The following is a 25,594-nucleotide window of genomic DNA, read 5'->3' as shown; positions in this document are numbered from 1 at the left end:
CGACCCCCTACGAGGACCCCTCGCCCCCATCGCCACCGACCGACCGCCCTCCCGAAGACGACCCTCGCACAAGGTAAACAAACATGGCTCTCCGCACCACCATCCCCCCGCACTCACCCGCTCGCCACTCGCACCTCACCGTCTCGTCCGCCACCGTGTCCGACTACTTTTCTGACGGCACGGGCGAGTCGCGCTCGACTGCGCCGACCTCGCCCTCACTCTCGCTCCCCAAAGGGCTCGCGGAGCCGCACGCGGTGGACAACCACCTCGCCGTGCCGACGCCGACTAGCCGCCGGTCGCGCGAGTATCAGACCGACGACGAGGACCCATACGGCGGACTGAGCGCCGACGAGGGCGACGACTACCAGTACGGCCCGCCGTCGCCGTCACCAGTCCGCAGGCTCCCGCACTCGCCGGCCTCGACCCGCCAGGAGCTGGCGTACACGCCCACGCGGATCCGCCGCGTGCCTGTTCCCCCGAGGACGCAAAGCATGCTCGTCGACGAGTCGCCCGAGTTCCAGCGGCTGTCGAACGAGCCGGGCTCGGCACGGCAGTACATCGAGCAATGGGAGAATGCCATGTCGCCTAGCAGGACGTTGCCGTCCCCGGGCCCGCCGTTTTCCCCCGCCCACGGATCGCTTTCGGTCCCCGAGCCGTACAACAGCCCCACGCAGAGGTTCCGCCCCCTCAGCCCGTCGCAGAACCTCCAGGCGCAGCAGTCGCAGTATCCGACCGCATCGCGCTCGCCCCGCGGCGGTATCGCCCTCCCGCTGCCCCTGGCCGACAGCTACCTTAGCGCGCCGGCCTCCGCGCCAGCGGCTCCGCACACGCCCCCGCGCGCAGCGTATGCGTTCGAGCCTGGATCTCGTGGATCGGACGACTCGCCCCGCAAGAGGTCGCCGTTCGCTGCCTTCCGCAGGAACCGCGACGCGAGTAGCTCACCCCAGGCCGGTCCGTCCATCGACAGGTCGCCAGTCTCGCCCGTCAAGTCGCCTATGAAGAAATCGCCATTCAAGGAAATCGGCAAAGTGTTCAACGGATTCCGCCACAAGCACAAGGAGAAGGACAAGGGCCACACCGGCTGGGGCACGGGCGCCGTGGGCCTGCATGCCGACCAGCCGAACGGATACTCGTCTATCGAGGAGGACAGCCAGTTCTTCTCGCCCCCGCCGCGGGTGGGGTCCGAGATGCAGGGCGGCATCGTCCTCCGCGATAGGAGGGGCAGCGCACCGCGCGCGCCAAATGACCCGAATGTAAGTGGCACTGCCAAATTGTGACTGACGCACAGGCCATCCGGTCGACGCCGATCCTGTACATGGACGGGTCGCGCACGACGACCGCCAACCCGTGGGGGTCGTGGGTGAACGCTTGGGGCACCTTGTCGTCGCGCACACTCGCAGTGGCGTTCGCGCCGAGCAGCGGGCCGATCTCGGGCATCATGAGCGGCCTGCCAACGCCGTTCTCCGCTATCGACCCCCCGCCCGCCGGCTCGGCCCCGAACGTTAAGCTTTCCATGGTGGAGTGCTCATCGATCCACTCGCTGCGCAGGGATGAGGCAAGAAGCCGTGGGCTCCCTTCTGTCCCGGAGGGAATTGGGGCCGAAGTGCTCGAGATGGTGTTTGCCGACGGCGGCAAGCAGTACATCTGCGTCGACGGTGTCGACGGACGCTTGGGATGGGTTGGAGCGATCTGGGACACCCTGCTGGCAAGCAAGGACGGCGGTAACAAGGAGCCCGAGCTCCCAATGCTGACCCCGCGGACCGCCACGTTCCCGAAGGTCAGCGACCCCCTCCCCGTGATGGGAGGCGAGGCCGATCTCCCAGACCAGCCGGTGCAGAAGCTCGGCGACCTGTGGATCCGGTGCGGCGACATCGATACCGGTAACTCGACGCTGAATCGTTCTGTCCGCGGCTCCATCACAGCCGCTGCGCCGCGATTAAAGGCCCTGCCAGCAGTGCCGGCCGACACTCCACCACCGTCGACCGAGTATGGCGCGGCCAACCTTGGCGTGCCCGAGCTTCCACCCGGAACCCCAACTTCTGTACGGAGCCGCAGCCCAGTCCCGCTGCTCTCGGACGAATTTGGCGGTGGCCCGGTCAACGCCGACGTGTTAACCATGACGAACGTCCGCCCAGGAGAGGTGGTCCAGGAGGTCCTGAGCGCCAGTCGAGCCGGCACGCCTGCCCCGCCATCCAGGTTGAGCACGCCCGCCGCCCCGTCCATGTCCAGCGGCTCGTACCACAGTGCAGACCAATCGTACAACAGCCGAGGCCTGCCCCAGCCAAGCCCGTACCTAGCGTCGAACAACCACGGCTCGAGCAACCTCAACCTCTCGCACGTTCCACCCCCGCGCTCACCGACGCCCCCGTCGTCGGCGGCGTACGACGGCGCCACTGTCGAGGACGAGGATGCCGAGTCGGTTGTGTTGGCGTACGACGAGGCCGCAGACGAGTCCGTCGTCGGTCTGGCCTACGACCGCGAGCAGCCTGCTGAGGCCGCTTCGCCCGCCAAAGGCGGCCTGCACCAGCTCGAGTACGCCGCGCCGGCGCTCGCCAACCGCGAGCTGGAGCAGGACGCGCCGCCCCCACTCCCGCCCAAGAGCCCGCCTCGCAAGCGGCCGCTGAGCGTCGTGCAGTCGCGCGTTGCGGCCTGGGACGGACCAAGCACGCCCGAGGCCAAGGAGCCGACGCCTGTCCCGCGCACCGAGCCACCTCCCCGGCGCGAGGTGCTCCGCGAGTCGCTCGTGCAGATGTTTGAGCCGGCCGCCGACGAGCCGCATAAGCGCAGCCACCGCTCCGCCGCGATGGCGGAGCGCATCCGCGCGTGGCAGCCCAACCCGCGTGAGACGCCGCCCCCCGCATCGACAATGTCGCGCGTCGACTCGAACCCGCACGTCAGCGAAAGCGTGCTCAGCTTCGACCCCAACGATCTGAACCCGTCGCGCTCGGCGAGCCAGGTGCGCCGCGGGGGCTCGCTCCTCGACGACGACGACGAGCCGCTCGGCGCGCTCGGCATCGTCACGCGCAGGGTCGCGGCCGTCGAGGCAGAGGCACCTGCTGCGCCGAAGGCCGAGTCTACGACCACGCCGGCTCCGGGCGGCCCGGTACTCACCATGCCCATGCCCGTCGTCGGGCCACGCCGTCCACGAGACCTGCGCGAGGTCGTCGAGGCGAACCTCTCCAAGCCTGGCGGACCGCGCAAGAGTCCCAGGCCTGACAAGGCAGCTGAGGAGCCAGCTACGCGGTCTCTCGACCTCTCGGAGCCAGTCACGCAACCCCTCAGCTTCTCGAAGCCTGAGCCCGTCGCCAAGTCTGCCGGCGTCTCCGAACCAACCACCAGCTCGCCTGACCTCTCCGACCCTCCCAATGTCACGAGGCCGCTCTCGCTCCCTGCGAAGAAGAAGTCGAACGATGCGCTGTCGACGATCGACAAGCCGCCCGTGCCAGCGAAGACCAAGTCGGTCGACACGCTCAACATCCCCGTCACCACGCCAGTGAGCGAGTCTGTTTTCCTTCGGCGCGAGCGCGAGGCCGCAGCCGAAACCACCGCCACCGAGCCTCTCAAGGTCCGCGAGGCACTGCGGCCCGTCACGCCCAAGCTCGAGGTCGAGAGCAGCAAGCCAGTGGACAGCCTCGTCGCTGCCCGCGCGGCTTTGTTGCCCGTTTCCACTGGAGGCACAGCGCCGCTCAACATTCGCTCTCGGTCGCCTGTGCCGCCCCGCTCCCCCGACATGCGCTCGACCGTCAGCTCTAACACCACGCCGAGGACGATGGGCGCAAGAGCGCTCGCCGCCGCCGCAATCTTCGAGCCGGGAATTGTGGACCGCGTCACCTCGCCGTCTGTGGCGTCGTCGGCCAAGCTCGCCACGCCGCTCGCCGTGCCGTCCGCCAGGGCATCCTCGCCCGTCGAGCTCCCCGAGCCAGCACCAGTTGTCTCGCGCGCGGTCGCAGAGCCGTTCAAGGACCCCTTCGCCTCCAAGCCCGACACGGCGAGGTCGACCCCTTTTGCAAAGGCAGACACGGCAGCCGCGTCGTCGCCTGGTACGCCGTCGGGCCGCAAGCCTGTGCCCATGAGCGCACTTATCGCCACGTTCGAGTCTGGTGACGGTGCCGCGCCGCCAACACCGTCCAAGTCGACCACGCCGTCGGTCCGCAGCTTCCGGGCTGACATGCCTGGTGTTTGGGCTGCGAGCCCTGCCACCCCGCGCCCCCGCAGCCTGAAGGCCGATGACGAGTCTGCGGTCGGGTCGTGGGAGACGCAAGACGGACACGCCCGCGACCGTGCGGCTCGCCCCGTCTCGATGGCGTCGGACGAGACGGCCAACCTCAACGCGCCGGTCATGGACTCGGTCTTGGCGGCCATGCTGACCCCGACGGTCGAGAACGCGGACCTGCAGACTCTCGACGAGCACTTGCCGGTACCCGACCTCGAGCAGGAGCGCTCCGTCGCCCCGCTTGGTGCTGCGGGCCCAGCACTGCTTGACCGTCTGGACACGCACACGAGCGAGCACGCCGAGATTTCGCACCAGCTCGAGAGCGTGCACATTGACGTCACGAAGGTGGCCGAGAGTCTCGGCACTCTGCCACCAGACCTCGCGCAGCGCATGGACGTGCTCAACACGGACGTCAAGGGCGTCCAGGCTGCGGTGGAGAGCTCGCGCGCCGAGATCACGGCGCTGCTGGCGGCCAAGCCGGCCGGGCTGGACAAGGACCTGCCCGCACCCCCGCCGACTGAGCCCGTCGAGCCAAAGCTGCCCGAGATCAACGCCAAGCTCGACGCGATCGCGCACCTGATCCAGGAGGTGCTCAGCCGGCAGGCCGACCTCGCCAAGGAGTCGGCCGCCCTCACCGCCGCCGCGGCGGGAGTGGTGGCTGGCGGCGCGGTGTCCAAGGCTGCCGACCCCAAGGCTGCTGACAGCAAGCCGGCTGACAGCGACCGGAGCTTGCCCGCCGAGCCCGAGAAGCCCGAGCCCGGCATCCCGGCCCACGCCAAGCCTGCCGACGGCAAGATGACGGATTCGACTATCCCCAAACCTGCTGAGCCTGCTAGCAAGGAGGGCGCCGAGGCCTCTGGCGACACGGCCGACGAGCTCGATCACGACCTGGTCAGCGAGCTGCGAGAGCAGAGCGACCGGCAGACGGAGCAGACGGCCGACATTGCACGCTGTAAGTCCCCTTACTTTTGCACCTGCTCACACCCAGACCTGTCCGAGTTAAACGGCTGGCTCGAGACGTTTGTCAAGAACTCGAGCACCAACCTCGAGTCCATGTCCAAGCGTCTGCCCGAGATGCACGACATGCTCTCGGACCAGGCGATGCGCAGCGCCCAGATGGACGGGCAGGCCGAGCGGCTTGACTCGCTGGTCGGCATGATGTCGGCCGAGAGGGAGCGCGCGCTGGCCAACCAGGGCATTGTCGACTCTGTCGTCGCCGTCGTGGAAAAGCAGCGCACCGACAACGAGATGCTCCTGCGCGCGCTCGCGACCGACCTCACGACCGAGATCCGCGGCGAGCGCGTGCGCTTCATCGAGGCCATGCAGCAGGCCACGACGATGAACATGCAGATCCACGTCGACGAGTTCAAGCGCGCCCTCTCGGGCGAGGTCACAAAGTCGATGCACGAGCTCGGCGCGATGCGCGAGCGCAAAAAGGCCCTCGAGCACCAGATTGCAGACCTCTTCGCACTCAAAGCAAAGCACAATGGCGACACGGTGGGTCATCGAGCCCCCCAGAGCTGACAGTAGGAGCCGTCGACCCCCGCGCCTGCCACGCCGGCTGCGGCGCCCTCGACCCCAGTCGTGACAACGTACGCAAACTATCCCTCGCCGTCCCCCGGCCGCACCCTCCCGCGCGCGCCGTCGCCTGGCGGCCCCGTCCCCCTCCAGCCCCGATACCTCCTCGGCGGCAGCTAGACGCACGCGCCTCATCCCTTCACATCTACATGGACACTGTACTCTTTCTCGTTGGGCGGTTAATAGCAGCATGTGGGCCACAACAAAAGTGCGCACTACATGCCAAGAGACTAAATATGTATGCTATCGGAAATGAAACTGTTGCGATGGCCACAGCCACGCACTCGTAACCTCGCCTCGTCGTCACTATGGGTCCATGTGCATGCCGTCAGAGTCGGAGCCGTTGGCGTCGGCCGCCTCGGCGGCAGCCTCAGCGGCGGGCTCTTCTTCCAGCACCTCGTGGCTGCGGCGGCTGCCGGGACCCGAGCTCGCGTCGTCGCGCGACGGCGTCGCCAGCCCTGAATGGTTGTTGGCTAAGCTCGAAAGGAAGTAGTCGTTCATTGGCGTGTGCTGGAGCGACGCCAGGTTGGACGGCGTGCCAGAGTTGCGCTGCGTGCTGGCTCCAGAACCGGCAATGGGTAACGCCGCCGACGTCGCGCGCAGCTCCGACTCGGCCTCGGTGATGATGTCGGGCGTCTGGCCGCCGTTGGTACCGTTCTGGATCGTCGTGTCGCCCACGGCCGTGAGCTGGCGCTGGAGCCCCGGGCGCGTGTCGCCGTCCTCGGCCGCTGGGGTCCCGTCCTGGCTCGGGCGGCCGCTGGACGACCCCGCCAATAACTCGTCGATGCTAGCAGACGCTTCGCCAAAGCCCACGCCCGTGCTCGGCTCGCCCTCGCTCGTCGGCGGGTGAGGCGCCGCGCCGTCTGGTGCGGGTGGTAATCTGATCGAGTGGTTCGAGTTGCGGCGCGAGATGACGGACGCCCGTCTCGATGCAATCTCCCACGCGTCTTCGGTCTCGACGTCTTCCTCTAGGTTGGCGAATGTGCGCTGATTTGTCAGTTGGTGACGGCAGAAGAGTTTGCAACTCACACAGAGCGGACACGAGAACCCTGGGTAGTGCTGGTTGAGAAGCGGGCGAATGCACTTGTAGTGGAAGACGTGTGAACAGGGACTGTCTCGTCAGTTGCAGTTCAGCCACGCACACTCACGCAATGAAGAGCGACTGGCAAACAGTGACCGAGAACAAACATATACAACAGTCGGTCACGCTCGCCTTCTTCTTGGTGGATGAGCCATGCGCGGTGGACGACTTGGAGTCGGCCTTGTCAGCCTTGTCCTCGACACCGCCTAGCGCCTTGAGCTGCTTCAAGGCGTTTGTGCTGGAGAGGGTCAGCTATGCGATGACTGGTCTTCGGTCGGCACTCACTTGAACTCATTGGCTCCGCGCTGCCACTCGCGCCCAATCTCGACGCGCATCTTGACGCAGCGGTACATCTCCTCGGCGCCGCCCTGATAGTCGACACCGAGCTGGACGACATCACCGTCCTTGAGAAGCTGGGGGCGCGACTGCACATTCGGGCTCGACAAGCGGATGTGGTTGAGGAACGTGCCCGACGAGCTGGCCGTGTCACGAATGTAGAACTAAGGGGATCAGCGCCTGTGCTCAGACCGCTACAAACCTTTCCTCCAGGTTCGCACCAGATCTCGGCGTGAGCTCGGCTAACGACCTTGCTCTTGAAGGCCGCGCGTGAGGACAGTAGATCGCCACCACCGCCTCCTGCGGATGCGGCGGGCGTAGGTGGTGGGGGTACGGCGGCCGCGGTACTGGCGGTGGCGCCAGGGGCAGCTCCTGCGCCGTTGGCTCCTGCACTGGTGGCCGACGCAGGGCCGTCGCTCGGGGTCGTCGCGTCGGTGGCTGCGGGAGCAGGAGTAAGAGCAGGAGCAGGAGCCGCCACCGGGGGGGCCGTCGAGCCCGCTCCACGGTCCGTAAACCGCCCGATTTTGATGATCAGAGGTGGGGGGCGGCCGTTGACGGTCGGGCCGACATCGGTCACGCTGGCCGCCGCGATGGAGGGTAGGATTCCAGGGGGGACGTGCATGACACCCAACTCGCGTACGACGGGGGCGAACGAGAACGAACGGTTGCTCTCGAGGACTGGGACCAGACGCACGCGGTGGTTGCGGCGAAGAGCCGGGTCAACGGGCGGGATGTTGACGAATGCGGGTTCGGCACTTGGGGGTGTGCTCACACTGCGAGTGACATCATTGGTGCCAGAGAGAGGGTTGGGCTGCTCCGTGGTCGGCGAGCCGACACGCCCTCTGACGGCACCAGCGACGGCGTTGGTGACGCTGGCGGCACGGCTTCTCGTGCGCATAAAGCTGCCCAGGAAGGTCGATCTCGGCGACGTCGGAGAGGCGAATGGCTGGTTTGAGCCCACAACAGAGAGGTGGTTGGCTCGGCCCGACGGGGAGCCCGGGGGCGAGCTCGTCCGCTGCCTTACAGCTGCCGGTCGCGACATGTCGATTGGGCTCGTGGAGAGGCCGTGATCCTCGTGGGTTTGCTGGGCGCGACCACGAGGGACGTCCACGGGCGGGGCAGGATTAGGCGGTGCGAAGCTGCCGCGCTGGACGTAGAATCCAGCCGAGAGGTAGTGGCCAAAAGTGTTTGTGAGAGGCGAGATCGACAACGGCGGGGACGCGGCTTGGGTCCCGGTGCTGTGTGATCTGGAGGGCGGCGGTCTAGCTGTGATGTGCTCGTCGTCTGTGTCGTGGGGCGACGGGTGATGGGAAGAGTGACGTCGGGAGAAGAATTCTGTCAGCATTGTGGCTGCGGGGTGGGGCTAATGATGGGGCCAGGGGGCACAATGGCAGGGGCGAGCTCGGCGGTGGCAAGCGGAACGGCGGGTGCGGGCACGACCAAGGATGACGGAAGCGTACGAGCGGCGCGCGTCGAGGAGACAAAGAGTCGTCGCTCGTGTAGTCGCTTTTCACGTTCCATTGACTGGTGGGTGGGTGGTGGGTGGTGCATGCGCACCCGTCACGCACGTACCCAGTGAGCCCGACGGCGAATCGTGGATGGGAGCACGGCTCGACGGCAACGGCGGCGGGTTGAGCGCCGCCCGCCGGGTCGTGAGCACCTGCCTGCCTGCTTGCCTAGGATATACCTGGGCAAGCGGATTGCGGGGGGCCTTGTTCCCTGAGCAAGCTCCTTGGCACTGGCCTTGCCGGTGCGAGCGTACGTGCGGGCGTGCGTGCGCGAGCGAGCACGACAAGAGACGAAAGAGGTACTCACCGCGTGATCAATAGCCTCGGGAAGAAGGTGGTAGTGATGGGGGTGGGTGGGGTGGGGGTGGGATGAGAGCAGTCGGATCTGGCGGGTCTCGGTTTTCACAGTCAACGCGGGGTCATTCAGAGTAGATCCAGTGGAGCGGGACGAGGAAGGTGACTGATGGTGATGGCGAGCTGGGTGGCGTGATGCAGTGTTTGCTTCGCGATCAAGGTGGCAGTGATGGCTCCGGGGACGACAGTGATGGGGGTCGCTGCGCTGTGTGAGAGAGTGACGGGGAGGATGAGAATGAGATGCGAGATGCAAGCGGTTGTGGAGATTGTGCGAGGGGCCGGGCCGGGGTGATGATGCGTTTGGGTGGTGCGGGTGTGGGGAGGGGGGGACATGAGCTGGCCCTTGTCGCTCTGGCCCTGGGTATATCGGGGGGGAAGGTGGGTGGGGGAAGGTGGGTGGCTCTGGGTGGGTGGGTCCCAAGTCAGCTGTCAGGGCGAGTAGCCGCATGCCATGCCGCATCTTGCCAGTCGCTCGCAGCTCAGCGCAGCACGCAGCAGCAACGCCAGTCAGTCAGGTGGCCCATGGCTGGCCCACAGCCCCGGAGCACGCAGCGGCGACGGCGGCACTACCCGAACGCAGGGCCTGCGCCGGTGGCTCCAAGTTCTCGGCGCCGCCAGGGCGGCCTCGACGACGACGACGAGGGGGGCCAGGCAGGCAGGCAGCTGCAGGAAGCCAGATCCATCCAGGACCGCCAGGACCGAGAGAGCATGCAGTCGGTTGCTAGTTGGAGCAGGCGAACCGGTAGCGAGCCGGCAGCTCCCACCCCCGCCGCGCCGCGCCGCCCCCGCCCCGCACCGGGCCGAACCGCCGTGCATCATCATCAGCCAGCACATTCCTCGGTGCAGCGCAGAGCGGCGACTGCACTCTGCGGCGGCAGGCGGGCTGCAACTCTGCACAGACTGTGCCGCTTATCGAGCGAGTACGCACCCCGACGCAGAGACTTGGGTGCATGTGCGGCCGGCTTGGCACTGGCACCACTGCCGACCACATGGGACAACGAGGCCTCGACCGGGCCCCGCATGGCGCCCAGCTGGCGCCGCGCCGGTCCACTCCACTAATCTACAGTGCTATGCATCAATGCTGCTCCCCTCGATAGTATGACTGCCGGCTACACATGGCGGCTCTCTACTGCTGCGCTGCTGCCCAGCTAGTAGTTCATGGCGCCCTCCTCGTCGTCAATGGCCATGGCGTGCGCCGACTCGGCGGCGGCCTCCTTCTCGCGCTTGGCGGCCGCGACGCGGCGGGCGCGCAGCTTTGCGTTCGGGCGCGCCTTGGAGCCCGGCTTGCGCTCCTTGTACCGCCTGTCCTGGGCCGTGGGCTCGACAATGGCGTCGGCGTACCCCCCGTGAATGGGCACGGACTTGGTCTTGGCCGCGATGTGGATCGTGATGTGGACCGCGGGCTGGGCGTCAGCACGCAGTCAAGGCCTACCGCCTCACCTTTGTCCGCGTGACGAGCTTGCTCGAGACGAGCTTGAGCGCGCCGAGGCCGGCAAACTCGTCGTCCTCGTCCAGGTGCCGCGTGCCCTCCACCTCGTCGGTGCAGTCCACCGTCGTCGTCGACAGCTCGTACCACATGCCCTTCGGGCCGACGGGGTACGGCAGCACGTCGAGGATGGCGTGGAGGAGCACCATGGCCTGGGGGATGGCCGCGCCGAGGGCGTACAGCGTGAGCTGGGTATACCTTTGTCGTCAGCATCGGGCCCCCTTCCGCCGAGGAGGGCACCCACCCCTCGTCATTCACGAGCGAGCTCGCGCGCCGCAGCAAGCCCCCGAGCGGAACGTTGCGAGTCACGAAGATGGTGTCGCGCCCGAAGCCTGGCCGCGTCGTGTCGGTCCGCCGCGTCCCCGCGCCCTGGAGCACCTTTGTCGGGAGGGTGCGGCCCGCGCGCGCCGGCACAGTGGGCTTGGGGCGCGGCGGCGCCGGCGGCTGCAGCTTGCGCCGCGCGCCGGCGAGGCGGCTCGGGCCAGCTTCGGGCGGTGGCGAGGTGGCCATGGTGGTTGGGGTCGTGGTTGGGGAACTTGTCGTCGCTGTGGAGGCCGTTGTTGTTGCTCGCTCAAAATCGTGCGGCCGTCGAGGTTGTCGTGCTAATCGTGCCTGGGGGATTAGAACTGTCCTAATCGCCGGAAAGTGGAGGCGGCGAGGACATTACAACCCCGTCCTAATCGGCCACGTGACGCCACGCGAGCCGATCGACCAGCGCGTGTCCGTGTCAAGCTCGCCGTTGTCATATCCGGCGTCGAGACCTCCTCCTACCTCCTCTTCCCCACAACCACCATGTCAACAGGGAAGCAGTACAAGGCCATCGGGGTGAGCGCTCCCCCCGTCCCCGCTAACAGCGCAGGAAGACGTGTGGAAGCGCACCGACAAGGTCAACGCCGAGCTCTTCACGCTCACGTACGGCGCGCTCGTGGTCCAGCTCATCAAGGTGGGCCGGGGCTTGACCTAGCTGACGGCAGGACTACGAGGACTATGGCGAGGTGAACAAGCAGCTCGAGAAGATGTGCGTCTGCGCGGTGCGCGCTTGCTTTCCCCGCTGACCTCGCCAGGGGCTACAACATCGGCACGCGCCTCATCGAGGACTTTCTCGCGCGCACCGGCCTGCAGCGGTGCCAGACGTTCAGCGAGACGGCCGAGGTGGTCTCCAAAGTCGCGTTCAAGACGTTCCTCAACATCACGCCGAGCGTCTCCTTCCCCCCGGCGCAGGCCGCCTCCCCGGCCCAGAGCACAGAGTTCGTGCTCACGTTCGACGAGAACCCGCTCGACGAGTTTGCCGAGCTGCCGGCCGATGCGCGCGAGGGCGGGCTGTGGTTCAGTAACGTGTATGCCGGCGTGGTGCGCGGGGCGCTCGAGATGGTGGGTCGTGGGCTTGGGCTCGGCTGACGGCTAGATCCAGATGCAGGTCGAGACGCGCTTCCTCGCCGACACGCTGCGCGGCGACGACGCGACAGAGCTCTACGTCCGCCTCGTGCGTATCCTCGACGAGGAGCAGCCCGAGAACGACGAGTAGGACGACGTGTGCACCATATACCCCCTTCGCTAGACGCGATGCATACAACAACATATCTATCGCCCAAACTTGCACACTGCTAGCAGCGCGCGGTAGAAGCTGAGCGACGGGACGGGGAAGACGTGGCGCGGCGTGACGCGCGCGCCGTCGGCCTCGGTGTCCGAGGGCGAAGCGTGGCTGCTAGCTGCTGACGTGTTGGCGGTGGAGGAGAGGCTTGAGTGGATGGCGGCGTGGTTGGAGGTCGAATCGTTGGCACTGGTCCTGCAGCTTGACGTGTTGGGATTGACATCGCTGGCCTTGACGTGCACGTAACTCGAGTCGGCGTCGCCGTCGACCTCATCCGCACTCATGGGGCCCTTGCCGCCTTCCTCTTCACCCTTGTCCTTGCCACCTTCACCCCCGGCTACTACCTCATCTCCTACTCCCGCGGTCAAACCCCGCAGCGCTCACCGCGCTCGTCAGATCGCTCTCACCACTCGAATCCCGCCGGTACACCCTTGTGCGCCGGTAGTCGTGTTGCGCCGGCGTGCGGTCCGTGAAGGTCAAACTCTCCCCGCCGCGTATTGTCGACGCGCCGACCGTACTAGGGGCAATGCTCGTCACGCCTGAGATCCCGCTAGCAAACGTCATCCCGTGCTGGCCCATCCTACCTGCGCCGACGCCTGCGCCGTTGTATTGCGGAGTTGCGTCGAGCTCGCCCTCGTCGTCGTCCTCGTCGATTCTTGGCCGGCCCCACTGGTTGGGTTGGTGGTTGAGCTGCTGGTGTTCGGCAGTCGGCGGGCCAGGCTCGAGCTGCGAGATGGACCCACGGATTGCGCGCCGCCGCATTCGTCCGGCCTGGGAGAAGGACGGCCCGCGCTGAAGACCGGGCCGCTGGACTACTCTGTCGACCGAGGGAGCGCGCGCGTGCCGGGGTCGCCCGCCAGGCGTGGCAACCGGAGGGCTTGGCGCGAGACCGTGGTCGCGCAGGGGGCTCTCTGAGAGCATTTCTGCCTGCTCTTGCTCCTGCTCTGCCTTTTCGACCGTGATGGCGCCAGAGACGACAGCCATGCTCCATCGGACAGCGCGGCCGAGCTCCTCGACCGCTTCCCGGCTCTCCTCGTCGCGGAGCTGCGCCTCGGCAGCATCCCGCACGCTCATAAAGGATGAGTATCTTGCCTGTGTCGAGAGGACCAGGCTCATCTGTAACAGGCGTGGGAGGTCGGTCGCGCCCGGGCCGGCTCGTGGCCCCTGCTCGGACGCTGGTCGCAGCTGGCCAACGAGGTGGACGAGACGCTGGAGTAATGGCAGCAGGATGTGCGTGAGGAAGCCGGACAGGACAAGGTGCCGCACGCCGATAGGCGGCTGCGAGACGATGGGTGCGGCGAGCGCTCTTGACGTCGACGACGCAGGGACGTCGCGGATCTGCGAGAAGGGGAGGAAGATGCCTTCGACGTACTGCGGGGTTAGCAGGCACCCCGCCAATCCGCAGAACCATGTCCACTCACGGGTAGAATCTGGCCCCAGAAAAAGTTCCAAACCTCGGCTGCGCGCGACACGACCTTTGCGTCTTCCAGCGTCTCAAACTTTGCCTTGAGCGTCAACATGCCCGAGGCGATAAAGTCGCGCAGGTCGGACGTGAGCACCGTGATAAGGCGCGATGCCGGCGTGCGCTGGGAGGCCGCAACGATGTGCGCGTTGGCGAGTTGACTGGGGCGTCAGTGCTCCTCTCCCACCCTCTCGCTCCCGACCCACTTGAGATCCTCGATGGCCGTCTTGAGCGGGCTCCCCGCGAAAACCGGGAGTACGTGCACCGTGAGCAGCGACCACGGCGAGTTGGGCGACGAGTGCAGGATCGTCTGAAGCATGTTGGGGTGGTTGTCGCGCTCTGGCCGGCCGCCGTCGGCGCCAGTGGGCAGCGACGTGCCGTCCGGCAGGACGATCACGCCGCCTGCGCTCGGCGCCGACGGGGTGCTGCGCTGGGGCGCGAGCGCGCTCGCGAACGGCGCGGCGTGGACCGGCTGCGACGCCGACGAGAAGGCCGAGAGGCTGGACCCGGTCGAGCTCATGCCGGATGGCGAGAGGGGCGGAAGGGGCGGGAGGTGTGAGAGCGTCGAGGATACCTGGGCGGCGTGTTAGTCGCGCGCGGGTCGTCGACGTCATGCCCACCAACTCACCAGCTTGTTGTCATACGAGCCCAGCGCCCATCCTTTCCGACCGATGGGCGACAGCCCGGGGAACGACGGTAAGCTCCCAATGCTGGGGATGGACGGGAGACGCTTGCTCGACGTGCTCTCTGCGACGGAGCGAGCGTCTACGTCGAGGCGGAGGCGGGGGCGCGAGTGGGTCGGCGAGGGCGAGGGCGACAGCGCCGGGCTCGCGAGGCGATGGTTGCCGGCGGGGGTGGGCGGCGCGCTCGGCGCGGGCGGCGCGAGTGCGCTCGGCGGCGGCGCGGGCATGCTGCGTGCGGTGATGGATGATGGAGAGAGTTGACACGCGCGGGTTGGCCAAAGGGGCGTGTTCCTATTGTGTCGAGAGTGAAGGCGGGGCACCACGCGAGCGAGGCCCAACATTTGGGTTTGGGACGTCGTCGCGCGTCACGACGAGCGAGCGGCGAGGGCGACACTCTCGTTCCATTCCTCCATCGCTACCTCCATCGCATCCTCGCCCCCGACGCAACCATGTCCCAGCCCAACGTCCCCGCACTCAAGGTCGCCGAGCTCAAGGCCGAGCTGTCGGCCCGAGGACTCGACACAAAGGGGTTAAAGAAGGATGTGAGTGTCGCCTTTGTCTATCGCTGACGGCAGCTCGCGGACCGGCTGCAGGCGTTCCTCGACGCCGAGAGTGCGAGTGCGAGGGAGGCTGAAGATCAAGTGCACGTCGATGATGGCGCCGCCACGAGGACCAGTGACGACAAGGACGAGGCCCATGCGCCAGACAATGTCGCCAATGTCAATGTCCAGCCTCCACCAGTTCCAACTTCTCCTTCTCCTCCTCCCATTAACGCAACAATGCCTCCCAAGCGCCCAGCCACTCCCCCGCTGCCTGCACCACCATCCAAGCAGCGGCCAGCAACTCCGCCTTTGCCACCAGCCCCGGTATCCCGCCCGCGCCCGGCGACCCCGCCCCTGCCGGAGCCAACTCCCGCCCGTCCATCAACGCCGCCGCTGCCCGCCCGCCCGGCGACACCTCCTGTCAGCCTTCCTCCGCCGGTCGTAGCTGCGCCGCCCCGCCCAGCGACCCCACCCCCAGTCAAGGCTGCGTCCCCCGTCAGGGTTGCATCCCCCGCCAAGGTGCCGTCGCCGCAGGCCCCCGAGCCCGCGGCACAACCTGCCGCCGGCATGTCCTCGTCGCTCCCGCCTTCCCTCGCGCACCTCGTCCACCCGCCCACCTCGGTGCTCTACATCTCCAACCTGCGCCGTCCGCTGCAGTTATCCGCGCTGCACGCGCATCTTGCGCCGAGCGCGACCGCGCCCCTGCCCGAGTCGCGCGCGCCGTTCGGGTCGGCCCAGCTCCCCGGGCTCTGGCTCTCGGGCGTCAAGGACCACGCGTACGCCGCGTACGCTGACACCGCCGCCGCCCTCGCCGCCGCCGAGCGCATCCACGCCAACACGTGGCCAAAGGACACGGGCATGCCCCTCGACGTGCAGTTTGTCGACCCGGCCGCGGTCCCGCGCCTCGTCCAGCGCGAGGAGGACGCGTGGAACAACGGAAGAAGCAAGCTCAGCCTGGTCGTGAGCAAGGCCGGGGACGGGTTCGAGTTTGATCTGGTCGCTGCGAGCGCTGGTGGGCCGGTGCGCGGCGGGCGCGTTGGCGGGCTGGCCAACCCACTGGCCAACCCAGCCGCGGCCGTCCTCACCCCTGCCGCGCCTGCGCCGGCCCGCCCTGGCGCCGGGCTCGCCTCGCGCCTCTCGGCGGCGCCTGGCCCAGCGGGATTCTCCGTCCTCGGCGCGGCGGGACGTACGGCCGCTGCCGCCCCATCGACGTCGATTCTCGGCGCCGCCGGGCGCACCCCAGCAACACCCGCGGCATCGAGCCTCGGCGCGCGGCTCGGCGCCGCGCCGTACGCACGTCCAGCGGTCGCTGGGAACGGCAAGGCGCCTGCTCCGCCAGCTGGCCAGCCCGTTCTGCCGCCCGTCGCGCCGTGGGAGCGCAGAGCGGAGGACACGCCGCGCCGCGACGAGCGGCGTGTGGACGACGCCCCGCGCCGCGACGCGCCCACGCGCAGGGAGGAGCGCGCTGCCCTCGGCCCCGTCCGCCGGACGCGTGTCCGCCCGGTGCTCGCGTGGCGTGAGGGTCCAAGGGCGGGGCGGGTGGCTGGGCGTGGGTAGTCGGGGTTGGGCAGCAGCAGCACCATTGGTAGACGTCTTTGTAAAGGCCATATGAAGATGTTTACAGCGCTGGACACGACCCAGGCGACGGCCAACACTCGCGCCGCGCCGTGGAACAAGTCGTGATTATCACCCTCCCACACTGCCGCTGTCACCGACAATGCATTCTAAGGTAGTGTACAACATGATTAGGCGTGTATGGTGGGGTGGCGCGGCGGTGGCAGTGGCGGTGGCGGCGGTTGCAGTGGTGGCAGTGGCGATTATAATGCGTGTAGTTACGAGCGCGGGTAGTTACGAGCGTGGGCGTGGCGTGTGCGAGTGCGCAGTGCGTGTCGGCGCTCACGCCTTACGGCGCTTCCTCGACCCTCCGGCCTCCTCGTCCTCGTCGCGGCCCTTGCGGCCCTTCCCACCAGACGGCGCGACGCCGGCGCTGAGCTCGTCGCCGTCCGCAACGGTGAAGTTAACGAATGTGAACCCGCCAGGCTGGGGCGCAGCGCGCTTCGCCCTGCGGCGGGGGGAGGGGACAGGCGACGACGACGACGAGGCGAGCGCGACCGTGTTACGCAGCGGCGAGGGCGGCTTGGCGGCGTGGCGACGGGCGGGCGGCGTCGGGGTCGGGGCGTGGCGAGGGGCAGCGGGCTGGCGCGGGGGCGGGACCACCGCCCCGGGGTAGAACGGCGGCGCGCCGACGAGCGCGAGGGGCGTAATCGTCGCGGGGGGCGTGAGGGCCGGCGCTTCGTAGTAGAGCGAGGCGGGGTCGCCCCCGATCTCGGCCGCGATGTCGTCCAGGATGGCGAGCACCTGCTCCTCGGGCGTCGGCTCGCGCGCCTTGGTGGGCAGCGGCGCAGCGACGGGGTCGACAAACGTTCCGGCCGGGCTGACGTTGTCCTCGAGCCACGCGTCGACGTCGGCGGACGTCAGGTCGAAGATGTCGAGTACGGCCGCTGGGGCGGAGTGCGAGCGCGCGGGCTGGGCCGCGAGGGGCTGGGTCGGGGACGTGGGCGCCGAGCGGGGGGCCGAGGGGGCTACGGCGGTCGCGGTGGAGCCTGAGGCTGAGGAGGAGGTCGAGCTGGGGGCCGTGGGGGGCAAGGTTGGGAAAGGCGCGGCGGCGGACATTGTGGCGGCTGGGGTGGTGTCGGGGCGTGTGGTGAGTGGCTGTGTGGCCTAGTGTGGGGGGAGCACGAGGATGGGGGATGGAGTTCGACGCCGAGGGGGACAAGAATGCAAGACGAGGGCAGGCAATGCACGCAGTCTTATACCTCGAGCCTACCCGACAGCTCGAGGTGCAGAGTCGACAACGCAGAGAGAAAGGGTCGGACGCAAGTATCGTGCGCTCGCAAAAGCGTCAGTGACTTCCACTCGCGTCAACAACAACGCCACAGTCGACAGCGAGCGCCGCGGAATCGACAGTGTACACCCATCACGGATGCGTCAGTCACTGAGGCCAGTTCGGGCGAGGTGTGCCTGGTGCGAGCTGCGTGCTCGAGTGAGCTCCCCCCGCTCCACCTGCGCCACGCAGCAGAGTCTTGAACTCTATCCCCAGCTGATATGCAGCTGCAGCGGGGCAGGAGCGGGAGAATCGGGCCTCTGGACTGGACGAGCGCCACAATAAGCCGGGCATGACTCCAGGCGAGATCTTGCCGCCGGGCCCACCTGGCCGCAAGCTGCACGCATCCGTCGATACGCACGCGCCAAGTCGCCGAGTCTATTCCGGGCATTGCATCCTGACGTAGAGGAGGAGTGGCTAGCGACTGGCGAAAACGCAACGCGACGCCGCCGCTTCCGGCTGTTTCAGTGCCACAACGCATTCACTGCCGAGCGATTTTGCCTCTCCAGCCGGATGCAGCATGCCGCACGCCGGTGCGCGCGATTCCACGGACCTGTCGGGCGAGTGCGTGCATGTCTACTGCGGTATGCGTGCGTCCATTGGGGGGACGGCGAGCGGGAGGCGAGATGGTTGCGGACCGCGCCACCCATACGCCCGCTGGCTGCCATCGCTTGGTGGAGGCGAGGTGCCATGGACGGTGCCACGGCGCCGCCACGCACCCACTGCATGCCAGCCCGGCACCGACCCATGGCCCTCGCAGAAGCACACTAGCGCGGTCCTGCGTTGCCGACTGGGCGTATCTGCCACTGGCGCAAAACGCACCATGACCGGAAGACGATGCCACTTGCCCGACACAATGCGTTCAGGTCACGTGGCGGTCTCGAGCGCAGCGCGCAGCACATGCTCGACGTCGAGGCCGACGTGGCCCGCCGTGATGCCTCTGCCGTGCGGGCCAGCAGTAGCTCGTACCCATGTTCCAGCCCTCCCGGCCCGCGCCACGGGCTGTGCACCATGCCCCGGCGATCCCCCGCTAGCTTCCAACGGCCGTTGGAACCGCCCGTGCCGTCAGCCAGGCGTGCCGGCCAGCCGTCGGTCGGGCGTGGCCCAGCCCGCGCGCAGACACAAACACGCGCAATCGCGATAAGCCTGGTTGTCAAGTGCACGCGCAGCGTCGGTCGCTGTTTATCGCCAACCTAACCCTAAGTACTGGGGCGCGCCGTCCCGTCCGACGTGGTGTCGTCGTACTTGAGCAGCGGCGTGTGGGCCGAGGGGGGTGGTGGGCACGAGTGCATGGTTGGCACTAGGGCCGTCAAGATGCCGGGCGGGTGTGCAGCGTTGGCAAGCGAGCGGGCAGGCGGGCACTGGCTGGGACGCGCGTGTGGCTCCTTACGCGTCGATGCCCGCCGAGTCGAGGCATTACAGGGCGACACGCTCAATTACGGGTCGGGGCGATCCTGGATCGAGACGCGACGCGTTGGGCCCAGGGCTGCGCGCGCCTAACACGAGTATTGGGCGCCTAATCTCCGGTGGGCGCGCCTATCGGCTCCTCCCCCACCCGGCCCGCGGACCCGCGCGCCGCCGCCGCCGAGTCCCCCCCCCGCCGCCTTCCCGCCGCCGCCGCCGCCGCCATAGGGTCGTTCATTGCATCAGCCTGGCCTGGGCAGGGAAGGGAGCAGCGCAGGCGGGGCGGGCAGTGCAGACAGTGCCAGCGAGATGCACCACCACGACCACCGACGCCGATTCCAACGAGCAGCTCGCCCATCTTAGAGTTTTAGTTCCCAGCTGCACATCGCGCCCATCTCGTCTCGTCTGTCGCTTGGCTCGGTCGCTCCACTGGTCTGAGAAAAACAACAAACCGACGACGGTTCCTCGCCCCAACCGCCGACTGACCGCCTCGACACCCGGCGGGAACGCACGAGCGACACGACTAGCACTCTACCTACAAGGGGCTGAAACACGGCAAGCAAGGTCGACGCCTCTGGCCCAGTGCACAGCGTGCCGTCAAACTCTGTGACCCCACAGACGACACACACACACACACACACACCTTGTGCATTCGCCCGCTCCCCTCCCCCCCGTGTGTTGGGCCAAATCGACAAACCCCCCCTGGGGATCGCGCGCTCGACCTCGACCTTCCCTGTCACCTCTGCCATCACACAACACACACACTCGGGTTCTAGTCGTCTCGCTCGCTCGTCGCTGGCTTTGGGCGCACACAAGTGTACGTTACAGCAGGGTTCAACGCGCGCGCGCGCCCACTAGAGCTTCCCCCTCTCGTCTCACCAAACTTGGTGCAGCACACACGCCCGCACGCACGCACCCACCTCGACTCGACTCCTTCCCCCCTCCCCCTCCCCCTCTCCCTCTCAAACACGCCCAACGCCCACGCCCAGATACTCACGCGGCCCCCCAGCCCAGCCCAGCCCAGCCCCCACGTCGCATCGCACCAGATTGCTGGCTCGCTCAGTCGCCGCTCGTCACCCGCCCGCGTCCCCCTCCCCCTCCCCCCCTCTTCCCCCCCATCCCCCTGGCTACCCTTTTGTTGGACCCAACCCGACATGTCAACAGCGGCCGCAGCTCCTGGGGTGAGCGCGCAGATTGGGCAGAGCTCTGCTTCCCGTACCAGCTCGAGTACGGCATTGGTACTCGCTCCAGGTGCTGCTGCCTATACAGGAACCACGCCAGACCCTTTGCAAGCAGCAGCGACAGCAGCAGCAGCAGCCGACACGCTGCAGCCGAGGAAACCGCAGCAGCAGCAGCACGAGGGCGACGACTCATTGTCACTGCCGCCGCCAGTTGCAACGACGATACGCGACCTACCATCAATGTCGTTGCCTTTGTCTGTTCCAACTCTTTCAGACGACCTTGCCTCGTCCTCGGCAGCGCAGATCACGTCGACATTGCGCGCACCGACCATCGCAGGGCCTGCACCACAAACAACCCCAGCCCCTGCCCCACCCTCGCCCTCCTCAACCCCGCCGCCACCACTCGCGTCGTCGTCGTCGCTCACGCCTCCTTTGACGGCTGAAACGGCGCGATCAGCAGCAGCATCGCTCGAGTCTGTGCAGCCAGCTGGCGTCGAAGCAGCAGCAAGACGACCAGCCACCGCAGAGGCCCCTTCCCCCCCTCTGATGCACCACGACCCACCAGTCGCCCCCGTCGAACCCGCACCGCCCCCCGCCGCCGCCGCTGCTGCAGTCGCTGTCGTCGCGACATCACCACCCACTGCTCCTTCCCCCGAGCAGCAACAGTCTGGTGCACGGGCAAACACGTCGCCAGTGCAGAGCCTGGTTGTCGGTGCAGAAGAGATCGGTAACTCGAACTCGACCAGCCCTGCACCAACAGCCTCGAGCGAAGCAAAGCCCATCACAGGGCAACACACCGGCCGGGCCTCGTCCCTCCTGTCCCCACTCCCCGTCACATCAGACAACAAGCTCGAAGCTCTACCCATTCTCTCTCCAATATCGCCCCTTTCCGCGTCGTCACTGGGCAACTTTGCATACACTCTAAACGACGCTTCCCCAGTCAAGGACGACATCAACGACAACACCGACTCGAGCGGCGACACGCAAAAGGCTTCAAGCCGCGCCCCACCGCCTCCTCCCCTGGCATCGTTCGCATCGACCGCTTCTCGTGACCGGCCTTCCAGCATTGTACGAGGTGCAATCTCGTCCTTGTCGGTTCACAGCGCGTCTCCCTTGACTCCCACCGACAAGCTTAGCTTTGGTGAACTCGGCTCTCCAAGACTGCGAGAATCCCCCAGCGTTCCCCGCCGCAGGACGATCATCGAGGCCCACCCGGTGTCTCAGCAAGCGTCGCCTGTGCGCGTAACAGAGGTTTCTCTTTCACCTGCCGAAGACGGGGCCCTCTCTGACCAAATCGCTTCGTTCCCGTCCCCCGTCTCGCCGTCGCCAGTCAAGAAGGCTCTTGCCCAAGAGCTGACCTCACCCACCAGAGAGCGACCGCAGTCGTCAGACGTCACCGCTGCATCATCCCCCGCAGCCGCCGCCAGGTCGCCATCGCCCCTCGTACCCCTCGCATTCCCACAGCCCAAGACCTCGGACTGCGCTTCGACCAGCGAGACGCGCAGGGTCGTCAGCCCCAACGGCGAATCATCTTCACCACAAAAGAAACGCTCCTTACCTCGCCCACCTTCACATCTAGAATCGCACCGCATGTCGACTGCAGAGCCCATCCCAATGGCCATTGCCATGCCTATACCCACAGTCGCGCGCTCGCCACCGATTCAACCACAATCTTTGACCTCTGCACAGGTTCCAAGGTCTCCACCACAAGCAGCCCCCATGCTCGGATTAGGGCTCACCTCTGAGCCTCGAGGCATGCCCTCCGCGCGCTCACCGCCGCAGAAGCAGCAGCAGCTTTCCCCGACGATCCAGCGCCTGCCGTTGGAGAAGTCTCAGTCGTACGGCTCACCGCCCACTGTGACCGTCAACAACGCGACCGGCCTCAAGTCGGCGTCGATGCCAACGCCCATGTTCAACCCAGGCCATCAGCCAACAAACTCGGCCTCCAACCTGCCAGCCATTGCCGGCCTCGCTGATGCTGGACCGTACCCGACCGCCCCAAAGCAAATGGCGGCGACCCGGACATCGGGCGGCCTTGCTCTGCCTGGCGACGGCGTGGGCATGGGCCGTCCGGCCACCAACCGACCGGCTCAGGGCCTCAAGCCCCCAGAAGAGGTCTGTCTCGAGTGCATGATGCGCGACAGAGATCTTGCAGACGTGGACGTTTTGGGCGAGGGCGTGTGGGACCGCGAGAGTAACGTCGCCTGGGACGAGCTCAAGCAGCGCGAGGCCGACATGCTCGGCGCCATGTCCCTCGACCACTCCATCTCCGGCCTGTCACTCGAAGACTCTTCAAGCGACGATGCCTCAGAGCCCTCCATTTCTAGCCCAAGGTCGCAAGCCAGTGGACTTTCGTCGGAGGAAGCTCGCCGTCGCGCCGTCCAGAAGAAGCAGATGCGTGAGGCACGTCGGGCCAAGCGAGATGAGCGCGACGCACAGATTGCTCGCCTCGGTTGGCGTGGTTTCAAATGGGAGGAAGGACAGGCTGGTGAAGGATTCCCTCGCGGGTTCCGCGGAACCCGACCGGGTGCTCTCACCGAGAAGGGCATCAAGAATGTCCTGACAATGGTGAGTGCTGCAAGAGTGCGCTTGGGGTGATATCTAACAGTTGCAGTACCCTTCGTCATCCACCCTCCGGTACCAGATCCTTCAAGGCTACCTCCGTGGGCAGTACCGCCTGATCCTTGAAGTTCGGTCCGAGGCACAGCGTCTCGGACGTTACCCAGAGCCCGAGGAGCCATACTACCCCACGTCGCCTACCCAGTCGAGCCACGAGAGCCTGGCGCTGAACTCGGTGTCAAGAAGAGCCAAGGCCAGAATGAGTGTCGATCATGTCGGTGGTGCCCTCAACGCGCCTCGTTCGTTGCCGAGCGGTGGCTTGCACCCGCAAACACTCCGCCCGAGCCCCTCGACGCCTGCTGCCCTTGGCCAGCAGCCTGCACCGCAGCTTACAAGACCGAAGTCACAGCACTTCCCCGACCGCGAGCCCTACCAGCAGGGCCGTCCTTCCCTCAACCTCAACACTGTGCCTCAGCTGCGCCCTTCGCACCTCAAGGGCCCCAGCAGCTCGAGTGTCCCCAAGCAGCGCGACTCGCGGTTCGAAGACTGGTCGGACACTGAAGACCTCTGGCCCCCAGCGTCGCCCGCGTCTGGCCAGAACCTGCGCCCTTTCTCCTTTGCAGTCCGAGCCGGTGCTGGCCGCGAAGGCAGCGATGGCGGTCACAGCAGAAGGAGCTTCCTTGGCAAGTGGGGCGGCAGTGTGACGAGTCTGTTCACTGGCGGCACTCACGGCGGCAGCGGAAGCATGATGGACATGCAGTAAGTCCAGCGAGTAGCCTATGGGCTTTAACTGACGCTGCCCCAGCCTTGGCTTAGAGATGGACCGTCGCAACAGGACGTCGTCCGTCCAAGACTTCCAGCGCGCAGTCTCGGTGCACCAGATGCCTTCCCCGAACAGCCGACCGCCCACATACATGAGCATGAGCAGGCAGTCGGTCAGCTCGTCGGTGTATCTTACTAGTGCACCTGCGGAGAAGCACCTGTCGCCGTCTGTTCATTCCGTACAGCCCGAACACCGCTTGAGGGAGCCGCCGCTCCCCCGTCCTCGGTCCGCCAGCGCAACTCGGCTCACTCAGATCTCATTGAACGACTCCGACCTGAGCCACGCGAAGAAGAAGGGTATCAAGGGCCTGCTGTCCAAGATGAAGCCCAAGGGCAAGAAGGAGCGGCGCATGTCGCAGCACTCGCCTTCCCCTCGGTTTGACGAGGACGGTGGATCCTCGGATCTCGCACCGCCCCCGCCTATGCCTTTCCTGGTCAAGAGCAGAGAAACGAACCGCAGACGCTCGGCATCGTCGCTGTCGCAGCAGTTCATGGACAGCCAATCGTCTTTGAGCCCTCCTGGCCCTCCCGGCGCCATCCCAGTTCAAGGCAACCGCTCTGTATCGGCCCCGCTCGCAGCGTCGTCTGGCAGCGGCAGCATCAGCCCCACCAGCTCGCGCTTCGAGCGCGGGCCCCAGGGTGGTGACAACCGCCGACGAACCGACCCGCCTCCCGAGCTACCGCCCGGAGCCGAGCTGTTTGACCCTCGTCGGGGCTCGGAAGGCTATGATCCTCGAAATGATCCTCGCCGAGGCTCGACAATGGAGATGCTCACGGCGAGCAGCAATGGCAGCGCGCCGAAGCCGATCATTGCCGACACGACAGTGTACGACGAGCCGTTACCGTTAGCCCGCGAGAGTGTCATCAGTGTCCCTCCGAACGGCGCCGCTCCGCCTGCTCAGCTCGGCGGATTCGTTCCAGCTTCGGCCCAGTTCCGCAGAAGCAAGCAGCCGTCGCTGTCGTCGCGCTACTCGACGTCGTCGGCTACGGTCCCGAACATTGAGACGCCTGACCCGGCGGCTAGCCCCTCGTACCTCACCGCCAACGGACTGCCTCTGCACCACGCTGGCCACGCCCAGACACCTGTCGCATCTCCTGGTATAACTCCGACAGCTGGCTCAGCACCCGGTCAAGTCGTCAACATGCTACCTCAGCCCGCTCAGAGCTCTCCGCCCGGCAACCTGTCGCCCAACCGGTACAAGAACCTCCCTCCTCTGCCCCCAGGAATGGCCATCTCCCCTGGCGCGGACGTGTACCCAGACCTCGACCAGCAGTCCATCTCGACGCGCGCAAGCTTCCCGGACGCCAAGCGACTTTCGACCTACAGTGCCAACCCCAGATCGTCTGTCATCTCCGAGGCGCCTACCATGCACAGAGCTGCACTCCCGCCGTCGGCCGAGTACTTCCCAACTGCCTCTCCTCGATACCACCAGCAGGCAGGCCAGCTTGCGCCGGGTCCTGGGGTACCCATGTACATGCCCAGCCCCATGACCGACAGCCCGAGCAGTGGTGGCAGCAATGGCGTCCTTCCCCACCAGATGGGCCATCCCAACGCGCCTCCCAACGCCCCTTGGCAGCGTCATATCCAGCCGCGCCCGAGCTTTGACAGCGCCCACACTCGCTACTCGGCTGTCAACCCCGGCATGCCCTTCCCCCTGGACCCGTCGGCAATGCCTGGTGGCCGCCCGACGCACAGCATGTACATCAACAACCAAGCGTCCGCTTCAACCGGAAGCTTTGGCCGCTTCCTCTCTCGCGAGCGCCACATTGTCGCCAACAGTGCGCCGCAGACCGAGGACAAGAAGGAGCGCCGGCGTGGTATCAAGTCTATCTTCTCAAAGGCTCGATGATAGATGGCCCACTACTGCCTTCAACACCCCATGTCAATTGTTTGCACCATGACCCAGAGA

At 66.8% G+C, this 25,594-nt stretch overlaps 8 protein-coding genes across 8 annotated transcripts; 4 read left to right on the top strand and 4 right to left on the bottom strand.

Annotated features, from left to right (window-relative positions):
• Nucleotides 1-83: 83 nt before the first annotated feature.
• On the top strand, nt 84-5,911 carry Q8F55_007485 (uncharacterized protein; the record flags this gene model as incomplete). The annotated part of the gene is made up of 4 exons (XM_069355911.1): nt 84-1,253; nt 1,289-5,165; nt 5,202-5,710; nt 5,744-5,911. 4 exons carry the CDS (start codon nt 84-86, stop codon nt 5,909-5,911), a joined length of 5,724 nt encoding a protein of 1,907 aa, XP_069205752.1.
• Nucleotides 5,912-6,097: 186 nt separating this feature from the next.
• On the bottom strand, nt 6,098-8,250 carry Q8F55_007484 (uncharacterized protein; the record flags this gene model as incomplete). The annotated part of the gene is made up of 5 exons (XM_069355910.1): nt 6,098-6,778; nt 6,821-6,902; nt 6,940-7,110; nt 7,158-7,372; nt 7,411-8,250. The coding sequence occupies 5 exons, from the start codon at nt 8,248-8,250 to the stop codon at nt 6,098-6,100; spliced, it is 1,989 nt and encodes a 662-aa protein (XP_069205751.1).
• A 1,968-nt stretch (nt 8,251-10,218) lies between these two features.
• Nucleotides 10,219-11,066, bottom strand: Q8F55_007483 (uncharacterized protein; the record flags this gene model as incomplete). The annotated part of the gene is made up of 3 exons (XM_069355909.1): nt 10,219-10,473; nt 10,511-10,754; nt 10,801-11,066. 3 exons carry the CDS (start codon nt 11,064-11,066, stop codon nt 10,219-10,221), a joined length of 765 nt encoding a protein of 254 aa, XP_069205750.1.
• A 282-nt stretch (nt 11,067-11,348) lies between these two features.
• BET3 (transport protein particle 22 kDa subunit) lies at nt 11,349-12,081 on the top strand (the record flags this gene model as incomplete). Its single annotated transcript, XM_069355908.1, has 5 exons — nt 11,349-11,381; nt 11,416-11,499; nt 11,531-11,574; nt 11,621-11,927; nt 11,962-12,081. 5 exons carry the CDS (start codon nt 11,349-11,351, stop codon nt 12,079-12,081), a joined length of 588 nt encoding a protein of 195 aa, XP_069205749.1.
• A 56-nt stretch (nt 12,082-12,137) lies between these two features.
• On the bottom strand, nt 12,138-14,519 carry Q8F55_007481 (uncharacterized protein; the record flags this gene model as incomplete). The annotated part of the gene is made up of 5 exons (XM_069355907.1): nt 12,138-12,499; nt 12,555-13,518; nt 13,569-13,770; nt 13,816-14,183; nt 14,238-14,519. 5 exons carry the CDS (start codon nt 14,517-14,519, stop codon nt 12,138-12,140), a joined length of 2,178 nt encoding a protein of 725 aa, XP_069205748.1.
• Nucleotides 14,520-14,741: 222 nt separating this feature from the next.
• Q8F55_007480 (uncharacterized protein) lies at nt 14,742-16,391 on the top strand (the record flags this gene model as incomplete). The annotated part of the gene is made up of 2 exons (XM_069355906.1): nt 14,742-14,834; nt 14,868-16,391. The coding sequence occupies 2 exons, from the start codon at nt 14,742-14,744 to the stop codon at nt 16,389-16,391; spliced, it is 1,617 nt and encodes a 538-aa protein (XP_069205747.1).
• A 339-nt stretch (nt 16,392-16,730) lies between these two features.
• Q8F55_007479 (uncharacterized protein) lies at nt 16,731-17,507 on the bottom strand (the record flags this gene model as incomplete). Its single annotated transcript, XM_069355905.1, has 1 exon — nt 16,731-17,507. The coding sequence occupies one exon, from the start codon at nt 17,505-17,507 to the stop codon at nt 16,731-16,733; it is 777 nt and encodes a 258-aa protein (XP_069205746.1).
• Nucleotides 17,508-22,022: 4,515 nt separating this feature from the next.
• Q8F55_007478 (uncharacterized protein) lies at nt 22,023-25,534 on the top strand (the record flags this gene model as incomplete). Its single annotated transcript, XM_069355904.1, has 3 exons — nt 22,023-22,871; nt 22,918-23,621; nt 23,668-25,534. The coding sequence occupies 3 exons, from the start codon at nt 22,023-22,025 to the stop codon at nt 25,532-25,534; spliced, it is 3,420 nt and encodes a 1,139-aa protein (XP_069205745.1).
• Nucleotides 25,535-25,594: the final 60 nt, after the last annotated feature.

The sequence above is a fragment of the Vanrija albida genome, assembly GCF_041260175.1.
Source record: "Vanrija albida strain AlHP1 chromosome Unknown contig_6, whole genome shotgun sequence".
In the NCBI taxonomy this organism is placed as follows: Eukaryota; Fungi; Basidiomycota; class Tremellomycetes; order Trichosporonales; family Trichosporonaceae; genus Vanrija; species Vanrija albida.
The sequence above is the reverse complement of the archived record's forward strand: the minus strand, read 5'-3'. Positions and strand labels throughout refer to the sequence as shown.